This window comes from Dama dama, chromosome 31 (genome assembly GCF_033118175.1).
Source record: "Dama dama isolate Ldn47 chromosome 31, ASM3311817v1, whole genome shotgun sequence".
NCBI lineage: Eukaryota > Metazoa > Chordata > Mammalia > Artiodactyla > Cervidae > Dama > Dama dama.
The window spans coordinates 47,617,295-47,637,452 of NC_083711.1; the positions used below are offsets into that span (position 1 = coordinate 47,617,295).

The 20,158-nt window shown below is 44.3% G+C and overlaps 3 protein-coding genes across 5 annotated transcripts in view; 2 read left to right on the top strand and 1 right to left on the bottom strand.

Moving 5' to 3' along the window:
- The window catches only part of COL8A1 (collagen type VIII alpha 1 chain), a 159,245-nt gene extending 153,285 nt beyond the window's left edge, over positions 1 to 5,960 (top strand). Inside the window, exon 4 of one of the 2 annotated variants that reach the window (XM_061134414.1) lies at positions 1,321 to 5,960. In XM_061134414.1, coding sequence (XP_060990397.1) covers positions 1,321 to 3,233 — 1,913 coding nt within the window. In that variant the 3' untranslated portion in view covers positions 3,234 to 5,960. The remainder of the gene's footprint in view (positions 1 to 1,320) is intronic. The other variant, XM_061134415.1, reaches the window with a different exon arrangement.
- Positions 5,961 to 6,137: 177 nt separating this feature from the next.
- Positions 6,138 to 20,158, top strand: part of CMSS1 (cms1 ribosomal small subunit homolog) — a 390,283-nt gene continuing 376,262 nt past the window's right edge. The window contains exons 1-2 of one of the 2 annotated variants that reach the window (XM_061134416.1): positions 6,138 to 6,166; positions 17,097 to 17,408. In XM_061134416.1, coding sequence (XP_060990399.1) covers positions 17,345 to 17,408 — 64 coding nt within the window. In that variant the 5' untranslated portion in view covers positions 6,138 to 6,166; positions 17,097 to 17,344. The remainder of the gene's footprint in view (positions 6,167 to 17,096; positions 17,409 to 20,158) is intronic. The other variant, XM_061134417.1, reaches the window with a different exon arrangement.
- LOC133050222 (filamin A-interacting protein 1-like) overlaps positions 17,640 to 20,158 on the bottom strand; it is a 119,669-nt gene continuing 117,150 nt past the window's right edge. The window contains exon 5 of the mRNA XM_061134419.1: positions 17,640 to 18,462. The gene's annotated coding sequence lies outside the window, so the exon portion shown is untranslated. The remainder of the gene's footprint in view (positions 18,463 to 20,158) is intronic.

Below are 20,158 nucleotides of genomic sequence, written 5' to 3' on the forward strand. Positions count from 1 at the left end.
GTTTTGTTTCTCTGCAAGGCATAGCTTAGTCAGTGTAACAGCATGTGCTTTGTATTCTGATAACAATTCGAGGAAGCATAATGCCTTTCACATCTATTATCCAAGCTTGTAGTGTAGGTGTATCACACTTGCCATACAGATAAGCAAGCAAAGATGCTGATGGCTTAAGTAACCCAGTCAAGATCTCATTTCAAGGCCAGAAAGCTTCTTGCTCCTGATCCCAGGTTGGTTCCTTATCTGTACTGCTTATCATCCTAACATACCTAATTCATTTCTCCCGTTTCGAAACCAAATTTGCAAGTGAGAAATAGCTTATTAAATTAAAGAAATATCTGAGGCTTAGGAAATCCTATAGCATATTAAAGAAATTAAATAAATCAATTTGACTCCAGAAGACAGAGGTTTAAGATGTCATTAAACCACATACAAAATAAAATGCTTCTATTCTTCCCTGGGTTCACATCATAATGACCGTCATCCTACATCATACTATACTTCAGCACAGGAGAAAACATTATTTTACCATATATTATTACATTTAAAACTCAAGGACATAGAAAAATACAAGTTGGGGTAAAACAGAAAAAATAAAAATGACTCCAACATTGTTTAAAGTACACACACACACACATATATGTACACATATATACATTTATATGTATATATAGAACACATGAGATAGAAATACACATAAATGTCAAGCAATTATCTCTGAGTAGTGGAGCTTATACACAACTTTGATTTTTCTTTATCCTTCTTTGAACTCTTTATAGTGAACACACCATAATATTTCCAAGTTTGTACTGGGAAAAATATTTCTTCATTACTTGTTAGCTTTTTTACTTAACCTAAACTGATGCTGGGAGGGATTGGGGGCAGGAGGAGAAAGGGATGACAGAGGATGAGATGGCTGGATGGCGTCACCGACTCGATAGACATGAGTTTGAGTGGACTCCAGGAGTTGGTGATGGACAGGGAGGCCTGGCGTGCTGTGATTCATGGGGTTGCAAAGAGTCGGACAGGACTGAGTGACTGAACTGAACTGAACTGAACACTGATAAAAGCAGCTGCAGATATCGTTTCTCAAAACAGTATCTCAGACGTGACAAAGAAACTAACAGCTTAATTGTCCATTAAATACAGGCCATACAGTCCTGGAATATGAACACATTACTCCTCATCTTTTCTCTTGATAATTAACGGGCCAAAGTGTCAGAACTAAATAATGATTGAAATGCAGTGAAGGATGATCAGTGTTAATCTCTCTCTCTCTCCCCCCTCCTTCCTTGTGCCCTCCTCTTTCTCTCTCCCTTCTCCCAGTAGAAATACCACTAGCCAGTCTGCGAGGGGAGCAAGGTCCCCGTGGAGAGCCTGGCCCAAGAGGACCACCTGGGCCCCCTGGTTTACCGGGTCAGGGGATACCTGGAGTCAAAGGAAAACCGGGGCCGCAGGGGTATCCAGGAATTGGGAAGCCAGGTATGCCCGGAATGCCAGGAAAGCCAGGAGCCATGGGAATGCCTGGGGCCAAAGGGGAGATCGGACCCAAGGGGGAGATCGGACCCATGGGGATCCCCGGACCACAAGGGCCTCCAGGGCCTCACGGACTTCCTGGCATTGGGAAGCCAGGTGGGCCAGGGTTACCAGGGCAACCAGGTGCCAAAGGTGAGAGAGGACCCAAAGGACCACCAGGCCCCCCAGGCCTTCAGGGTCCTAAAGGAGAGAAGGGCTTCGGGATGCCGGGTCTGCCAGGCCTGAAGGGTCCTCCAGGGATGCACGGCCCTCCTGGCCCTGTAGGACTTCCAGGAGTGGGTAAACCAGGGGTGACAGGCTTCCCTGGGCCCCAGGGCCCCCTGGGAAAGCCAGGCCCTCCAGGCGAACCTGGGCCACAAGGCCCTATCGGGGTCCCAGGGGTTCAAGGACCTCCTGGGATACCTGGAATTGGCAAACCGGGCCAGGACGGGATCCCCGGGCAGCCAGGATTTCCAGGTGGTAAAGGGGAGCAAGGCCTGCCAGGGCTGCCAGGACCCCCAGGCCTCCCAGGGGTTGGGAAACCAGGCTTCCCTGGACCCAAAGGTGACAGGGGCGTCGGGGGTCTTCCTGGGCCTCTGGGACCAAGGGGGGAGAAAGGACCAGTAGGTGCTCCTGGATTGGGGGGTCCCCCAGGAGAGCCAGGCCTGCCTGGAATTCCAGGTCCTATGGGTCCTCCAGGTGCTATTGGTTTTCCTGGACCCAAAGGAGAAGGTGGGGTTGTGGGGCCACAGGGGCCCCCAGGACCGAAGGGTGAGCCAGGGCTTCAAGGCTTCCCAGGAAAGCCAGGTTTCCTGGGCGAAGTGGGGCCCCCTGGCATGAGGGGCTTGCCAGGTCCCATAGGGCCCAAGGGGGAGGCTGGGCTCAAAGGCTTGCCAGGGCTACCGGGCGCCCCAGGGCTGCTTGGACCAAAGGGAGAGCCAGGAATCCCAGGGGATCAGGGTTTACAGGGCCCCCCAGGCATCCCAGGGATTGCAGGCCCGAGTGGCCCCATTGGACCACCTGGAATTCCCGGCCCCAAAGGAGAACCCGGTCTCCCAGGGCCCCCGGGGTTCCCTGGAGTAGGGAAGCCTGGAGTAGCAGGACTTCATGGCCCCCCGGGGAAGCCTGGTGCCCTGGGTCCCCAAGGCCAGCCAGGCCTTCCTGGACCCCCAGGCCCTCCGGGGCCCCCGGGGCCCCCAGCTGTGATGCCCCCGACACCACCACCCCATGGAGAGTACCTGCCAGATATGGGGCTGGGCATCGACGGAGCGAAACCCCCGCACGCCTACGGGGCTAAGAAAGCCAAGAACGGAGGAGGGCCGGCCTACGAGATGCCCGCGTTCACCGCCGAGCTGACGGCGCCTTTCCCGCCCGTGGGGGCCCCGGTGAAGTTCGACAAACTGCTCTATAACGGCAGACAGAACTACAACCCGCAGACGGGCATCTTCACCTGCGAGGTCCCCGGGGTCTACTACTTTGTCTACCACGTTCACTGCAAGGGGGGCAACGTGTGGGTTGCTCTGTTCAGGAACAACGAGCCCGTGATGTACACCTACGACGAGTACAAGAAGGGCTTCCTGGACCAGGCGTCCGGCAGCGCCGTGCTGCTGCTCCGGCCCGGAGACCGGGTCTTCCTGCAGATGCCCTCCGAACAGGCCGCGGGGCTGTACGCGGGGCAGTACGTCCACTCCTCTTTTTCAGGATATTTATTGTATCCCATGTAAAAAAGAAAAAAAGCAAAGAGAGAGATTTAATGGAAGAAAAGAAAATGATGCACCCCCAAAATCCAAATGAGAAACATAATTGCTTCGAAACATTTATATAGTTGGAAAGTTATATTTAAGTGAAAATTTGAACCGACATGTACAAATAAAAACTAAGATGCATGCTTAATGCTCTGCACGGCAGCCTGTGATTGAAAATGATGGGATAGATTTTATGTATCAAGTACTGACACTCGTGTTGTACCCACTGGAATTGTATTAGCTGCTTATGTTATGTGCTTCCATGATAACCTGCTTAATTCAGATCGAAGTATTTCAGTATGAAAGAGCATCATAGGCAATGAAAGTCACTCACTCATATTGTTTACTTTAAAATATTTATAAATATGGCTTAAAGAAATGTCAGTGATAACAATTACATACCGTATTTACTTGCATAATTTCCTCTGTATTTGTGCAGATATTTTGCCCTGGTATGTGGGGGTGTCCTGCAGTGCTCTTCCCCAGTGAGACGGGGACGAAGAACCAGGGTAGGGCTTTAGTCCACAGGATATTTCACCCCTGTTGGAGGCTGTGTCTTTTACAAGAGCTCTACTCAGAATTGTATGTCCAGTGTCCCTGGAAGAACAACTGTAGTGTATTTACTCGTGCCTTCTCTGTGCCGAGCACTGGATGACACATTTTTGTGGGGCTTAAGACAGTGAGTGCCCCAGAAGAAGCTAACAAACCAGCTGGGAGACATGAGCGGAAAGTAACTCATTTGTTCCTCAAGGAACAAATGTATTTGCTTGTATTTTCCTTTCCCGTGATTTTTTTTTTTTCTTTCTTCTTGTCTCCATGTAATTTACACTATGAATCAACTAATATGAACACCTAGAAGTCATAAGAAAAAAAAAATAACCCTCTCCCAGCCGAACTTTCCAGTCTTGTGGAAAGTTCATTATCAATAGCAGTTCTTAACTGTGTTTACATGCATATAATAATCCCCTTCCTCTGGCTACACACACAAATAATTACAATGAGGTTTCATGCATGAAGGGGATATCAGTACTTTTTAGTAGCTATTGAATTTCAATGAAATTTCCCTGCGTAGTATACATACAAATCCGTGTGTCATCTGAGGTTCCAGAGTGAATTCCCTAAATCTAAGCTGTCCTTTACTTGGGGAAAGAAAGGGGAGCTTCAGGATTATATAGGAAAAAAAAATTTTTCTGAAAAAATAATTTCTGAAGTCTTAAATGAACAAATGGATGTTACTTCCTGCTGTAAGTACCCAAAAATGCAGGAAGCAACTTGTGAAAGAGCCGTGTGGAATGTTAAAGGGCAATGACAGCACATGCTTTTTATGTCACCCCACAAGTACAAGAATCAATACAATTTTAAAGAGAAAAATAAATATTTTTCCAGGTTTTCACTTAGTTACATATGAATTGCTTTGCATATTAACATCTGGTCTCAAAACACAGACAAAGCATTTCAAGTTGGCTATGAGTATGCTGCTGATACTATAAGCCACTGGGGGGAATAATGTGGGGCTATGGTGGTGAAGTCTTGTATCTTCTCCTCAAAATTAAGAGTGAGGAAACAAGGTGATAGGTACAGATGGGAAAATACACAAATAAATACGGTATATAAACACACATGGAATTGTGTCTACGTGAAATCGGAATCCTTTTAACCATCGAAAATGTTCTCCTCAGCCTAGTATCTGTCTTTTCCCTCTTTTCCTTATATGGTATACAAGCACCATTTGTTCTCAATTCGTTAGAATGAGAAATGAGTTCATTATCACGTGGTTTCTTACTCATGGCTAAACATATGACAAACTTTTCCCATCAGAAACATATCCCACTCAACCTTCATTTTCAAAGCAGATAGCACCTATGTGGCCAAACATCTTTTGGGTTGGTCTTGAGGGTGCTGGTTGTGGGCAAACGGCTGTGAGGGCCACTTGGGTCCACTTGGGTTCCATCTGCTGAATAGCTGCATGGAAATGGCTCGGAAGCAAGTCAGCTCAGCTCGTTTATAAAACTGTATTTATCTGTACATGTATGGGCTTTTTATTTCCACAAAGAGAGGAAGTACCTTTTTAGTCAAAACCAAATTTCACTTTTCAAATACCTTCCAACTTATTTATTGGTTGTTACTCAATTGCATCTGTGTGTGTGTGTGTGTTTGTGTATTATCAGGCATATGCTTCTAACTTTTAGATAGGAGAGGAGCAAAATCTATGCCAGATACTGTGTATTCTATTATACAATGGTGCTAATCTCAGAGCTAAATGAATTACTCCATTTAATTTAAAAAAGAGTTTTAAGTAATTATCTATGCATCTGTGTTTCCCTTTGGAGTGTTACACATCATGTTAACACTCTGAGTGTACAGGCAGATGAAACAAGCACATGTGCTAAAGTTTAGGGACAGTGCTACAATTCCTAGTAATTCAAAATTAACTAGAACTTTTCCATGTGAAATGGACCAAACTGACAATATTGTTATTTCAATACAGAGTTTGAATGTAGGGTAACATCCCACAGGGGCGAAGAATGTCTTCAGTGGGTGACTGTTCTCAAAATATTTTACAGATAACCATGAATGGTGAACAGACTGGTAACTTTTTTTGAGTTTCCATGATAGATTTGAGACATGTCAATAACAAATCATTTTTGTATTTAAAATTTTGTACTGATTTGAAAAAAAGAGTCTTATTAAATACCTTTAAAAGTATGTTTCTCCTCTTGTTCATATCACTCAGCTGACACTGTCTGAACTTTGTAACTGTTTATCCCCTAATGTGTTAATTAGCTGCTGAAACACAGACCTAACATAATCCTAGCTTGAAAGTGAAAGGGTTAGTCGTTCAGTTGTGTCCGGCTTTTTGTGACCCCATGGATGATAGCCTGCCAGGTTCCTCTGTCCATGGACTTCTCCAGGTAAGAATACTGGAGAGGGTTGCCATTCCCTCCTCCAGGGGATCTTTGCGACCCAGGAATTGAAGCTGGGTCTCCTGCATTGCAGGCAGATCATTTACTGTCTGAGTCACTAGGGAAGCCCCGATCCTGGTTTAATGGGGACAATTCTTTCTCTCTGAGAGAGCAGCTGCAAGTGTAAGCAGGCTGGGGTGGCCGTGGTCGCCCCAGTCAGGGCCCCAGGCTCCTTCTGTAGCGTTGATCTTCCTCCCCGAGGGCGTGGCCCTTGTCTCCAGGGGCCAGGAGAGCAAACCACTACAGCCCTGCTCCAGTCCGAGGGAAGGAGGACAAGTCAGGAAGGGGAGAGCATGCTTCCTTCCTAAAGAACTCAACTGAGGGGTTGCTGAAATCACCCACCCACATCCCATGCTCTGAATTTAGTCACATTGCCACAACCAGCTGCAAGGGAGTGTGGGAAATGGAGTATTTATTTAGGGCAACCACGTGTCCAACTAAAAATCACAGGTTCTATTAATACAGAAGAAAGTATAACTGATAGTGGGGGACAATTAGCTGCTGCATCTGTCACATCCATCCTAAAAGGAAAAACTGCCACAAATTTCTTTTCTCCCCACCCCTCTCCCACACAAAACTAATCTGTAAGTACTAAATTCTGCTACAGTTTGCCACACCAGAGCCAAAAATTTTGAAGGGAGATAGTGGTGGGTGGAGCTTCAGATGGGAAGCAGATCTGTTTCAAGAATCTAAGGGTCTTAATAAGCATCACTGATAAGGAAAGAATTCTTTCGCAATGACTTATCAAGCTCCGAATGATCATAACTTATCACAAAACTTATTATAAAGGGATCATTCAATAAACAACTATGGAGCACCACTCTGTGGCTGGTTAACTTCCTTGTTTAAACCCTTCAATCTGAAAGCTCAAGACAATAGTTTCCATTCCCACGTGGCCCAACCAGCTCTATCTCCTCCCACGGCTAAAGGCGCTTCCATAACACACATCAGTTATCTCCTATGCATACAGTGCTGGTCACAAAAGGCAATGGAAGGACAGATAACAGGAGACAGAGGCAGGAAGGAATAAATGGCTGGGATTCAGAATGCTGGACAAGCAGGGCAAATCCATTATTACTATGTGTCTACTGTATCCCTTATGTTACAACACAGAGTAGCCCCTACTTTGCACCTGATATTACCAGGCAATGTGAAGGGTACATAAGGAATAGAAAACATGACCATTCGTTTAAAAAGTATCATCTGTTTAGAGGGTATCAGGGTTTGTTACACAAGTTGATTTCCAGGTGATCTGCAAACACAGGTGGCATACAGCTGACTGGATGCATACGTGCCAGCGAAGCTCAGAAAAAGGAAGGCCATTCCATGCTGCTCTGTTCCTGGGAATGATTCTCTGGCCTGTCTGCTTCTCTGATTTACCCCTGGTGAGGGGTAAATCCTCTTCAGCCTTCGGGACACACACAAGCATCACCTTTCCTTCCGACCTTGCCTATACCATCTTCTGTCGCTTCACTTTTCCTGCTTGGCCACTGAACTGTCTGTCTCCCCTACTGAGAGAGTGGAAGCTTCTTGAGAGCAGGCACCTCATTGTTTCATCCACAGCTCATGACAGAGTTCTGGTCCAGCACCAGCTTGGAGGAATAAAGAACCTCTCAGGGCTGCTGTGGGAGGTAGTGCTAAACTTGATGTGAGGTGTGACTGAATCCAGCTCCAAGACTATACAGAAGATTATATGTCCCAAGATTATTTAGAAGCCTAATGTGAGATGAAATCTAATCTCAGGTAGTTTTTTTTTTTTTTTTTTGAGAAGGTGACTTTTAAATAAATCGTCTTTAATTTGATAGAATTTGGATGAATGGTGCATAGGGCATCCCAAGAAGAATAACCTCTCTTCCTCTAATAGAAGAGGAAACTGGTATTGTGTGTGTGTGTGTGTGTGTGTGTGTGTGTGTGTGTGTATGTGTGTGTATGTGTGTGTGAGAAAGAGAGAGAGAGAGAGAGTCAGGAAGGGCAGGGGGGTGGGGGAAAGAGCAGAGATAAAGGAAATGGCCTGACTAGACCAGCAGAATTACTCAAAAAACTAATAAAGGAAATATTGAATAACCAAAGTAGAATCACACGATGCAGGGCTTTACATATAGGGAAGATACATTTATATTTTATCTAATATGCAATAAGACATGGTAGGTCCTTAAGAAGAAAAAAATGGTATGAACATAAGAATTTTAGAAAAGTTACTTTGATAATTCTATGGAGAAGCTATGATACAGGTATCAAAACCACTGAATAGGTCGAACAGCTTTAATCCAGGAATGGGATGATGGTTTGATGGTTGAGGGAGCCTAACCAAGTCTCAAGAGCGAGAGTAACTGTCAGGTCAGTGTCAGGGTGTAAGGACTGCATAACCATGGAGCTATCTCAAGGGCTAGGAAATGGAATGAAGAAGAACTTGAAACTGAAGAGGCAGTTGATAGACTGAACTGAACCCGGGGACAATCCCAGAAAGGCCTTATGAGGGAGATGGAAGTTTGACTCCAAGACGGTTTCCTCTCACTGATACGCTTGGAGATGGTGCCCCTGATAGAAACAGGCAGTCTTTCAGGGAAGCCTGCTCCAGGCAGGGAAAGAAGAGATGCTCGATTTATACACAGACCTGTGGGATCTGTCTGTGCTCCAAACATGTATTTGCTGAGAAGATAAAGGGTGGAGCCATGAGCCTGGAGAGAGACCTGGTGGCCTATGGTAATGAGAGGGAGAGAAAAGACTTACTCAAAATCAGTGGCACCATTTGCAGACAAAAATGATAAAACTGCTTTAAAATCTCCCTTACTCATTGTAGGAATGTATTTGACAAATCCTTTCATCATAGATACAGCAAAGGGAAATGTCATCCCAACCCACATGGAATTATGATGAATTCCAAATACACAGGGTCAACAAAGAGTGCAAATTAATCATGTTTTACTATATTTCAGAAAAGTTTTTCTTTTTAATGGTCCTTGTGACTCTAAAATGTAAATATCTTGCTCATTCCATATTACAAAAAAGAAAAATATCTAAGGAATAGCCTTATGGTTATCTTTCTTCTGGCAAAGAGTTACACGGGATTTCTGATGCTTTCATCTTCAAAACCAATACTTGTATCAGGATCAATTTTATTCTCCAAGTAAGCTAATCTTTACGATGTCAAATAACTGTTAATGACTTTTATTATTAGAAAATTATTTTTTGCTAAATCCTAGAGATAAGTGCACTAGAATTTGAATTTTAAAAGTGGGGCACATTATCCCATTTTAACAAAGTACTCAGAAGTTTCTCGTGTATGTTACTGAAACACAGAACCATCTAATTGATTTTTCGTTCAAGGCATACAGAGCCTTTTCAGAGGTTTTTTCCCTTTGCTATCTTAATGCAAGTAAAAATGGACTATTAGATTCAAAGGCACTTCTAAATTAAAGTTGATGATTCTTGTGGAGACCTACAATTCACATGCTTTGTTAAAAACCACCAAGACCTACAAATTAATTCTATAATGAGCATGGCCAAGTCAGTGCTCATCTGACAAATGAGTGGCTGGCAGCAACGTTACCATCTGCTCTTCATTCATGGGTGACAGACACAAAGGGGAAAGTTGATGGAATGCTTACCAGGCTCCAACTGCCTGCTGGTGAGAGCTGCCTTTCCTCACCAAGGACAAAGCTCTCTTTGTCATTTGTTCTGCCAAAATCAGAGTCACCAACACAGAACGTGTTAGGAGAGGGTCCTGGGGCCAGGCTCAGAGAACCAATTCCAGCTCCTCTAACCAGCTGTGATATCTTGAAGGTCTCTAAACCTCAGCTTTTGCACTTAAAAAACAGTAGGTGGTAACAGTAACTATCTTCGACACTTGGGAGGCTGGATGAAGTTGTGGCCGGTATTATGGTGCGTTACAGACGGGTAACGACTGCCACTATTTACTGAGTGACAACCAGGGATCAAAATGCTTTAAGTGTCTATGTATTAACTTAGTTACTCCTTATAATGACTCTGTTATTAGCTCCATATTACATGGGAAGAAACCGAGGCAAGGTAACTTGTTCGAGATTTAATAAAAGGCAATACCAAAATTTTAACCCATGCATTTGACTCCACAGTCCACGCTCTGAGCTGTTACACCATATTGCCTAAAGGCACGACAGAAAAGTTCTCAGCCACCTAAGAAGCAAACCCTGCCAGTGAGGGCTTAGAATATTAGCTTGCCCCCAGAGAGAGAGTGATGACCTCAGTTAGTTACTGTCCTTACCAGAGACAACAGAGACAGCCAGCTACCCAAAGACTATCTATTGACAGGCGTCATGGTGACATCCTTCTCCCTTAAGAGATATGAGGGCAGCTGGCTTTAAAAACTAAAGGGGCTATCTCACACCTATTAGGATGGCTACTAGGAAACAACACAAAACAATACCAAAAATAACAAGTGTTGGTGAGAATATGGAGAAACTGGAAGTCCTGTGCACTGCTGATGGGAAAGTAAAGTTGGGCAGCAGCTGTGGAAAACAGTATGGAGGACCCTCGAAAAATGAAAAACAGAATTACTGTGTGACCCGACATTTCCAGTTCTGAGTAGATACCCCAAAGATCTGAAAGCAGGGACACAAAGAGTTATTTGGCATGCTCCAATTCATAGCAACATTATTCACAATATCTAAAAGGTAAAAGCAACCTCAATGTTCTCTGAGGGATCAGTGGACAAACAAAATGTGGTATATACATATAATGGAATATTATTTAGACTTCACAAAAGAAGGAAATTCTGATACATGTTACCTCATGGATGATCCTGTGGGGCATTATGCTAACAGAAATCAGTGAACAACAAAAGGACAAAAACAGTATGATTACACTTATGAGACATATAGAGAAGTCAAATCCAGAGACAGAGAGCAGAAGGGTGATTTTGTGCTGGGGGGAGAAAGGGATGAGGAATTATTGCTTAGTGGGTGTAGAGTTTGTTTTGCAAGATGAAAGGACTTCTGGACATGGATGGTGGTGATGGTTGCACTACAATGTGTATATATCAAATGCCACTGAACTGTACACTCAAAAGTAGTTAACACGGTAAATTTTATGTGATGCACATTTCACAATGGATAATAATAATCTGAAAAAAAAAAAAAAAAACCCTAGAGGGAAAACATCTGTTAATAGGACTAACCCATGATGTGGGAGGTAATTGAAAATGACCTCCAGCAGCCTCCTTTACCAAAGTTCACCACAGTGTTCACCAGAAGCGTAGGAGTCTTGGCAGTGGTATAGTGGCGGTCCAGAAACCACAAGCAGAAGCCCCAGCCTCTCCCAGGCAAGCTCTGCAGACCGCCACGGGCCTGGCACCTACCACATTTGCTCCACTTCAGTGGATGTGACCTTCTAGGGAGCTTAAGACCAGCAGCCAGAGGCAGACAGTCCACTTTCACCCAATGACTCCAAAGGGCAAACTAGAATTGTTTCTTTTTGAAGCCTAAACATGCAGTCTCCATGGCAATTTTCTGGTTCCAAAGGTGAAGTTAAAGAGCCTATGTTTCTTCTAAATGAGGGGATCTTTAGGGCTCATACATATTCAAGATACGCACTCTTTTTAACTGTAAGTTTTACTTTAGCCACTTGACTTCACCAGGCCCTGTGGGGAAAAAGATGGAAAATTCATTGCAACTCTTAAGTAGGGTTCCCTGCAGGCCATAAGAGATTGGAAGCAAGCATGGTTTCTGCAACTTACAGGTTTCCCAAGGAACAAGGTCTCCCTCTTGTGGCCAGAGGAGAAACAACAGTTCCACAAGCGGGTTTTTTTCCTTACATGAGAAAAGTGGGTCTATAATTCACTTCTGAGGACAAGAGTGGGGATGGTTTGTTTCTGCTCCATGATATCTGGGGCTACAGCTGGAGGGAAATCAACAACTGGGGCCTGTAATCATCTGAAAGCATCTTCATTTACAGGTCTACCTGGAGGTCCACAGGGACCTCAGCTGAGCAGTGGGCCACAATATTTACATATGTTCTTTTCATGTGGTTTCTCTGTGTGGCTTTCTCACCATATTACACCTGGATTCTGAGCACATATTTTAAGGGAACCAGGTGAAAATGCGTGGGATTTTTCAAGATTCAGCTTCAGAAGTCACAGAATAGCTTTCCTACCATATTCTATCAGTTGTTTTGCTGTTGTTTAGTCACTAAGTCATATCCAACCCTTTTGCGACCCCATGGACTGTAGCCCACTAGGCTTCTCTGTCCATGGAATTCTCCAAGCAAGAATACTGCAGTGGGTTGCCATTCGCTTCTCCAGGGGATAGTCCCAACCCAGGGATCGAACCCATGTACTGTGCATTGGCAGGTGGATTCTTTACCACTGATCCACCTGAGAAGCCCAAATGCTTGTCCAGATTCACAGAGAGGGAACTAGACCCCGCTACTCAATGGAAAGTGCATCAAGGTCACATTGTAAGAAGAGTATGTGGGATGGGAAGCACTGGTGGCCTTCTTCGTTAAATATAACCAGCAGTATGTCTTCCTGGATATTTAGTGTCTCATCTGCAGCAGATACTCACCAGTGGATGTGGACGTGGGACACAAAGATGCACACACTTTTGCCCACTGCCTGGTTCCCTGCACATGTCTCTTCCCAGATCTCCTTGCTATTGAACTTCAAACATTATATCTTCTAGGCCCCTGACCCACTCAACCAGACAATTCACTATTGCTCAGGGCTCAATTTATCCTGAGCTCATGCTCTCTCTCTCCCCATTCAAAGGAGATAACTAAATGTACACCTTGAGGTTCTGCCTACGGGAAGGATTCGCCTCACTACTGTCCTTCAGGACCCCTCCCTCGTGGGCTGCAGTGCAGTAGCAGTCCATTTTCAGCTCTAATAACATATCAGGCCTGAATCACTTGTGAATATTTCCACCACTATCATCAGCTGGTCACAGGGAACACCTCACGAAGTGATAGGCATGAGTAAGGAATACAAGACACAGAGATCTTCGCCACCTGTTCATGTAAATTACAACCCCTGGACCTGCTTAGATATGATCCCATGTATAGCATTTCTGTTTTTCACTTACAAAACCTAGGTCCAGAAGGGCAGCTCTGGTAATCTATTCATTTGATGCCCCACAGTCAAATGCTTAGTTTCGGCTAGAACCCTGTATCATGTCAGTAGCTGCCTCCTGAATAGTTGGCTGATCAAGGCATCACTTCAGATCAGTTCAGTGGCTCAGTCGTGTCCAACTCTTTGCGAGCCCCTGGACTGCAGCACGCAAGGCCTCCCTGTCCATCACCAACTCCCAGAGCTTACTCAAACTCATGACCATCGAGTCGGTGATGCCATCCAACCATCTCATCCTCTGTCATCCCCTTCTCTTCCCGCCTTCAATCTTTCCCAGCATCAGGGTCTTTTCCAATGAGTTAGTTCTTCAAATCAGGTGACTAAAGTTTTGGAGTTTCAGCTTCAGCATCAGTCTTTCCAATGAATATTCAGGACTGATTTCCTTTAGGATTGACTGGTTTGATCTCCTTGCAGTCCAAAGCACTCTCAGGAATCTTCAACACTACAGTTCAAAAGCATCAATTCTTCGGCACTCAGCTTTCTTTATAGTCCAACTCTCACATCCAAACATGACCACTGGAAAAACTGAAGTCATGACCATACTCTAAAACCCTAGGAATTGTGCTGTGGTTCTCCTTTCAGGTCCTGCCAGTCTCTACACGGCATCATTACCTATCACCCAGCACCATGGAATCTGCCATATCATTATGAACTAAGGAGAAGAGCAGCTTGTTCACAGCCAGGACCAACTGCTGAGTTTTCTCTTCTTTTGCCCTACTCAAAACTGGCAGCCTTTTGACTCCACTGATAAGTGAGTTAGAGCAGTATTTCCCAGTATGGCATAGGTTAGGTGTAAAATCTAAACAAATGCACCAAATGCTGTTTTCTATTTCTTGCATAGGTAGTAGATGGTCAATAAAAGATGCAGTAACTTTTCCTAAATCAAATCCCTTACACAGTGGAAGTGACAAATAGATTCAAGGGATTAGATCTGATAGACAAGAGTGCCTGATGAACTATGGATGGAGGTTTGTGACATTGTACATGAGGCAGTGATCAAGATCATCCCCAAGAAAAAAAAATGCAAAAAGGCAAAATGGTTGTCCAAGGAGGCCTTACAAATAGCCTAGGTGGCGGGGGCGGGGGTGGGGGGGAGATGCGAAAGGCAAAGGAGGAAAGGAACGATATAACCATTTGAATGCAGAGTTCCAAAGAATAGCAGGGAGAGATAGGAAAGCCTTCCTTAGTGATCAGTGCAAAGAAATAGAGGAAAATAATAGATTGGGAAAGACCAGAGATCTCTTCAAGAAAATTAGAGATACCAAGGGAACATTTCATGCAAAGATGGGCGCAATAAAGGACAGAAATGGTGTGGATCTAACAGAAACAGAAGATATTAAGAAGAGGTGGCAAGAATACACAGAAGAACTACACAAAAAACGTCTTCATGACCCAGATAACCATGATGGTGTAATCACTCACCTAGAGCCAGACATCTTGGAATCTGTAGACAAGTGGGCCTTAGGAAGCATCACTACGATTAAGCTAGTGGAGATGATGGAATTCCAGTTGAGCTATTTCAAGTCCTAAAAGATGATGCTGTGAAAGTGCTGCACTCAATATATCAGCAAATTTGGAAAACTCAGCAGTGACCACAGGACTGGAAAAGGTCAGTTTTCATTCCAATCCCAAAGAAAGGCAATGCCAAAGAATGTTCTAACTACCACACAGTTGCACTCATCTCACATGCTAGCAAAATAATGCTCAAAATTCTTCAAGACAGGCTTCAACAGTACATGAACCGTGAACTTCCAGATATTCAAGCTGATTTTAGATAAGGCAGAGGAACCAGAGATCAAATTGCCAATATCCGTTGGATCATCGAAAAAGCAAGAGAGTTCCAGAAAAACATCTACTTCTGCTTTATTGACTACGCCAAAGCCTTTGACTGTGTAGATCACAGCAAACTGTGGAAAATTCTTCAAGAGATGGTAATACCAGACCACCTGACCTGCCTCCTGAGAAATTTGTATGCAGATCAAGAAAAACAGTTAGAACTGGACATGGAAAAATAGGTTCCAAATAGGGAAAGGAGTACATCAAGGCTGTATACTGTCACCCTGCTTATTTAACTTATATGCAGACTACATCATGTGAAATGCCAGGTTGGATGAAGCACAAGCTGGAATCAAGATTGCCCGGAGAAATATCAATAACCCAGATGTGAAGATGACACCACCCTTATGGCAGAAAGTGAAGAACTAAAGAGCCTCTTGATGAAAGTGAAAAAGGAGAGTGAAAAAGTTGGCTTAGAACTCTACATTCAGAAAACTAAGATCATGGCATCCGGTCCCATCACTTCATGGCAAATAGATGGGGAAACAATGGAAACAAGGAGAGACTTTATTTTCTTGGGTTCCAAAAGCACTACAGATGGTGACTGCAGCCATGAAATTAAAAGACGCTAGCTCATTGGAAGAAAAGCTATGTCCAACCTAGACAGAATATTAAAAAGCAGAGACATTACTTTGCCAACAAAGTTCTGTCTATTCAAAGCTATGATTTTCCCAGTAGTCATGTATGGATGTGAGAGTTGAACCATAAACAAAGCTGAGAGCGTAAGAATTCATGTTTTTGAAGTGTGGTGTTGGAGAAGACTCTTGAGAGTCCCTTGGACAACAAGGAGATCCAACCAGTCCATCCTACAGGAAATCAGTCCTGAATATTCACTGAAAAGACTGATGCTGAAGCTGAAACTACAATACTTTGGCCACCTGATTTGAAGAACTGACTCATTGGAAAAGACCCTGATTGATGCTGCATGGCAAAGATCGAAGGCGGGAGGAGAAGGGGACGTCAGAGAATGAGACAGTTGGATGGCATCACCACCTCTAAGGACATGAGTTTGAGTAAGCTCTGGGAGTTGGTGATGGACCGGGAACCCTGGCTTGCTGTAGTCCATGAGGTTACAAAGAGTCGGACACGACTGAGTAACTGAACTGATTCTGATTCATCCTCATCAAATTGAGAGTCTCCATCCTTTCTGAGAATGCATTCCCATCATTAGCTTAGACCTTTACTCTTACATGCAGTAGTTTCTCAAGTTGGTGAACTCTGGAAGGCGGGATCATATCATATTCATCTTTAAACCAGTATTCACAACACAGTGCCAGGCACACCGCGTGTATTTAATGCATTTCTGTATGGCTTTCACCTCAGTGTCTGTCCTGAAAAGTATCGTCCACACTTAGTTTCCAGCTGGCCCCAGCACAAGGCGCCAAGCAGCCATCTCTGCCACTTCAGGACGTGACACCAGCATTGTAGGTCTCTTACCCAAACTTGGGCAGCAGTTGGCTCCTTTCTTCTCCCCTTGTTTCACAAAACCGAGAGGGGTCGGCGCAACCGAAGGGCATGTGGGGAAGTCGACTCAGAAACCCTGATTTCTCGGGTCTGTCCGTGGGCAATCCCTTCTGGACCAGTGAACATTTTCTTCCCTCATACCGTATTAAAAAACAACAACAGTACTCTCATCTGCCACAAAGGTCCAAAATTCATGGTCATGACTTGGGTACGTTTTTTAAAAAAGCAAACAGTGCAAAAGACAGACGCCCAAACTGTAACATACGGACGAAAACACATCCACGTGCTACGGTCTTCTCCCGCGACCCAAAGCCTTTGAAACTGAATGGAGAAAAACTGTCTTAGCATTCTGTCTCCCACATTCGACAATATCTATTCGGCAGGAATAAAACCTAAACAAAAAGTTTTAAAATAAGAATTTAAAAATCTGATACAGTTTTATTTTTACTTACGTGTCTTCTCTTCTTTTGGCTTTTGTAGGGGTTTATTTTAAGTCTTCCAACTGATCCTGCTCATCCACACGGGTGTAGAAACTGCGACGAGTTGGACTCGGCGGCCGGGGAGGCGGGGCCGATGTTATGACGTCATCGCCACGGGGCGGAGGCGACCGTGTCTGAGGAGAGGCTCCGCGTGCTGCAACGCCCGCTACCCGGCTCTGAGGGCAGCGCGAATCCCGGCTAGCGCCTGCTCGTCCCTGGTGGTCCGTCCCGGCCGAGTCCCGCGTGGAGATGGCAGACGACCTTGGAGACGAGTGGTGGGAGAACCAGCCGGCAGGAGCAGCCAGCAGCCCAGGTACCCACTCTGCCCGCGCTCCTGCGGGGCCTCCCGCACCCCCAGCCCTTCCGTGAGCCTCAGCCCGGGCCGGCGCAGCCGCTGGCGGTCGCCGCGGTCGGTCCCGCGGCGGTACGCGCCGCTGTGGGAGCGCGCGAGCGCTGCGGAGCAAGTGGGGCAAGAGATCTACTAACACGTGAAACACACAAGTGTGACAGTAACCCAGATCTGCCCTCTAGCCGGGAGGAGTCCCTTCCCTGGCTGTTTTCTGTTTTTCCTTATTTCTTAATGGATAAGACTGGGAGTTTGAGCGTAGCGGTTAGGGGTTAACTCCTGGATTAGATTCAGACTGCTTCTGTTAGGTCGCTCCTACAGCCTTTTAATACTGTTTCACTTCCTTTCCCTCATCCGTAAAATAAGGGTAATGATGCCAGTTTTGTACGATTGTCGTGAAGATTAAATGAAGATAACACAAATGATGCCCTTTAGCACAGTGCCTGGTACATATACAATTGTTTTCTTAAAATCATTCTTCAAGGTCAGCCTCTCTTCTTTACTAGATTCTAAGAGTTTTTGAAGAAAAAGCCAAATCCTGATTTATGTCTGTAGAGTCCACAGGGCCTTGCACGTGATTGACAGTTGATACATATTTGCTACAAATACTAATGTTGAAATATCAGTTGAGAAATAGCCATTAAAAACAACAGAATTCTATTTTCTACAGCATTGTTTCCAGAAGGACAGTCTTTAGGTACATCCAGAGCAGATGGCATTTTTACAAAGGTTGACAGTATAATACTTCCTTGATTAAACTTCTTGACTCTTTTTGTGGCTTTGGTTTTAGCAGATGTATGTGCTTGAAGGCACAGATACCTTTTTTTGCCTGTTGTGGTATCTCACGTTTAATAACCCCTGCCTCTCATAACTGAGGTGTTAAAAACTATATTTCATGGCATGATTCAAGGATAAAGGCTAATTAAGAAGTAAAAATTTTTTGAGTGGTGAAGGGGATCTTAATTCTTGGTTCTAGTCCTTTCTCTTGCCCATTGCCAGCTATGTGTCTCAGTTAGTCACCCTTTGAAAAGAAGGAAATTAACATGTATTGAGTATCTACTGTATGCCAGATGTTTTCATAAATATGAATTCATTTAATCTTCATAACATGCTTAAAAAGTAAGCATTTTCATTTAATATTCATAACATGCCTAAAAGGTAAGCATTTCAATTTAATATTCATAACATGCCTAAAAGGTAAGTGTTACCTTCATGTTTGAATGACAGACAAGGGAGAGATCTGGCAAGAGGTTAGTTAAGAGCACCTGACTTTCAAGGTCACACTTTTCTCACGTTACTGTGTGGCTTCTCTGGTCCTCAGTGTCACAAACTGCAAAGTGAGGGATCCTTAGAGATCACCTTTTTAAGGATCTTACCAACCAAGAGTTTTAAACTTTGAACCTAGATAGAACTGTGAAGTGCTACAGCCTCTCTCTAAGTTGCCAGGATTCCCATCAAGGTATGTTGCAGTCTCCAGGATCACCCTACTTTTTAGGTTCCTTCTAACTCTAAGTCTGAGCTTTGAAAATTGCCAGCGTTAAATTTACCAGAGGCCTTTGCTTTGTTACCTGCTCTGAAGAATGGTAAGTGTATGTGCTTCCTTGAGATCTGCTTGGTTAATTAGTTACTGGTGATTTGTCTAACTAATCTGAATAATGTTTCTGATTCAGAAGAAATCACAGGTTTCAGGTTTCCTAATCCTACCAGTGTTAATGGAGGAACATCAGTCTAAAATGTGTCAATTATGTTTTGTTTTGAAAGTCAAAAGAGAAATAGTGCCTTAAGTCACAGAAAGAAAAGATAGTTGTAATATGCCTTTATTCCCGTATGTGTTACACTGTGTGTATGCTCAGTCATGTCCAGCTCTTTGGGACTTCATGGACTGTAGCCTACCAGGCTCCTCTGTCCATGGAATTTTCCAGGCAAGAGTACTGGAGTGGGTTGTCCTTTTCTACTCCAGGGAATCTCCCCAACCCAGGAATCGAATGCGCGTCTCCTGCATTGGCAGGCAGGTTCTTTTTAAAACTGATGTGTTATGCTACTTGTCTATAAAAGTAAACATCTTTCCTTGAATATCCCCTGTTCCCAGTTCATGCTTATGGTGGCAAGGTGATGGAGCATTTAGTCATTTATTCAGAAGTCTACATTTATCTACCACAAAAGCCTAACATTCGTGGTTATGAATTCTTATGTACATTTTCTAAGAGGAAGCTATATATACACATGGATGCCCAAACCCTGACACATATTGCATAAAATACTCATCCAGCTATCTGTTGTCAAGTAAAGGAACCGTTTTTGCTGTTTTCATGACTTCTTGGATGTGCTTTGTAATTCAGAGTCCATTACTAAAGGTCTTGATCTACATATGACCTTTTTTTGCATACATCTTTTGGCTTTTCATGGAGAAGGCAATGGCATCCCACTCCAGTACTCTTGCCTGGAAAATCCCATGGACGGAGGAGCCTGGTGGGCTGCAGTCCATGGGGTTGCGAAGAGTTGGACACAACTGAGTGACTTCCCTTTCAATTTTCACTTTCATGCATTGGAGAAGGAAATGGCAACCCACTCCAGTATTCTTGCCTGGAGAATCCCAGGATGGAGGAGCCTGGTAGGCTGCTCTCTATGGGGTTGCACAGAGTCGGACACGTCTGAAGCGACTTAGCAGCAGCAGCAGTTTGACTTTTCATAACCTGTTGTTTTTCTAGAATCATTCC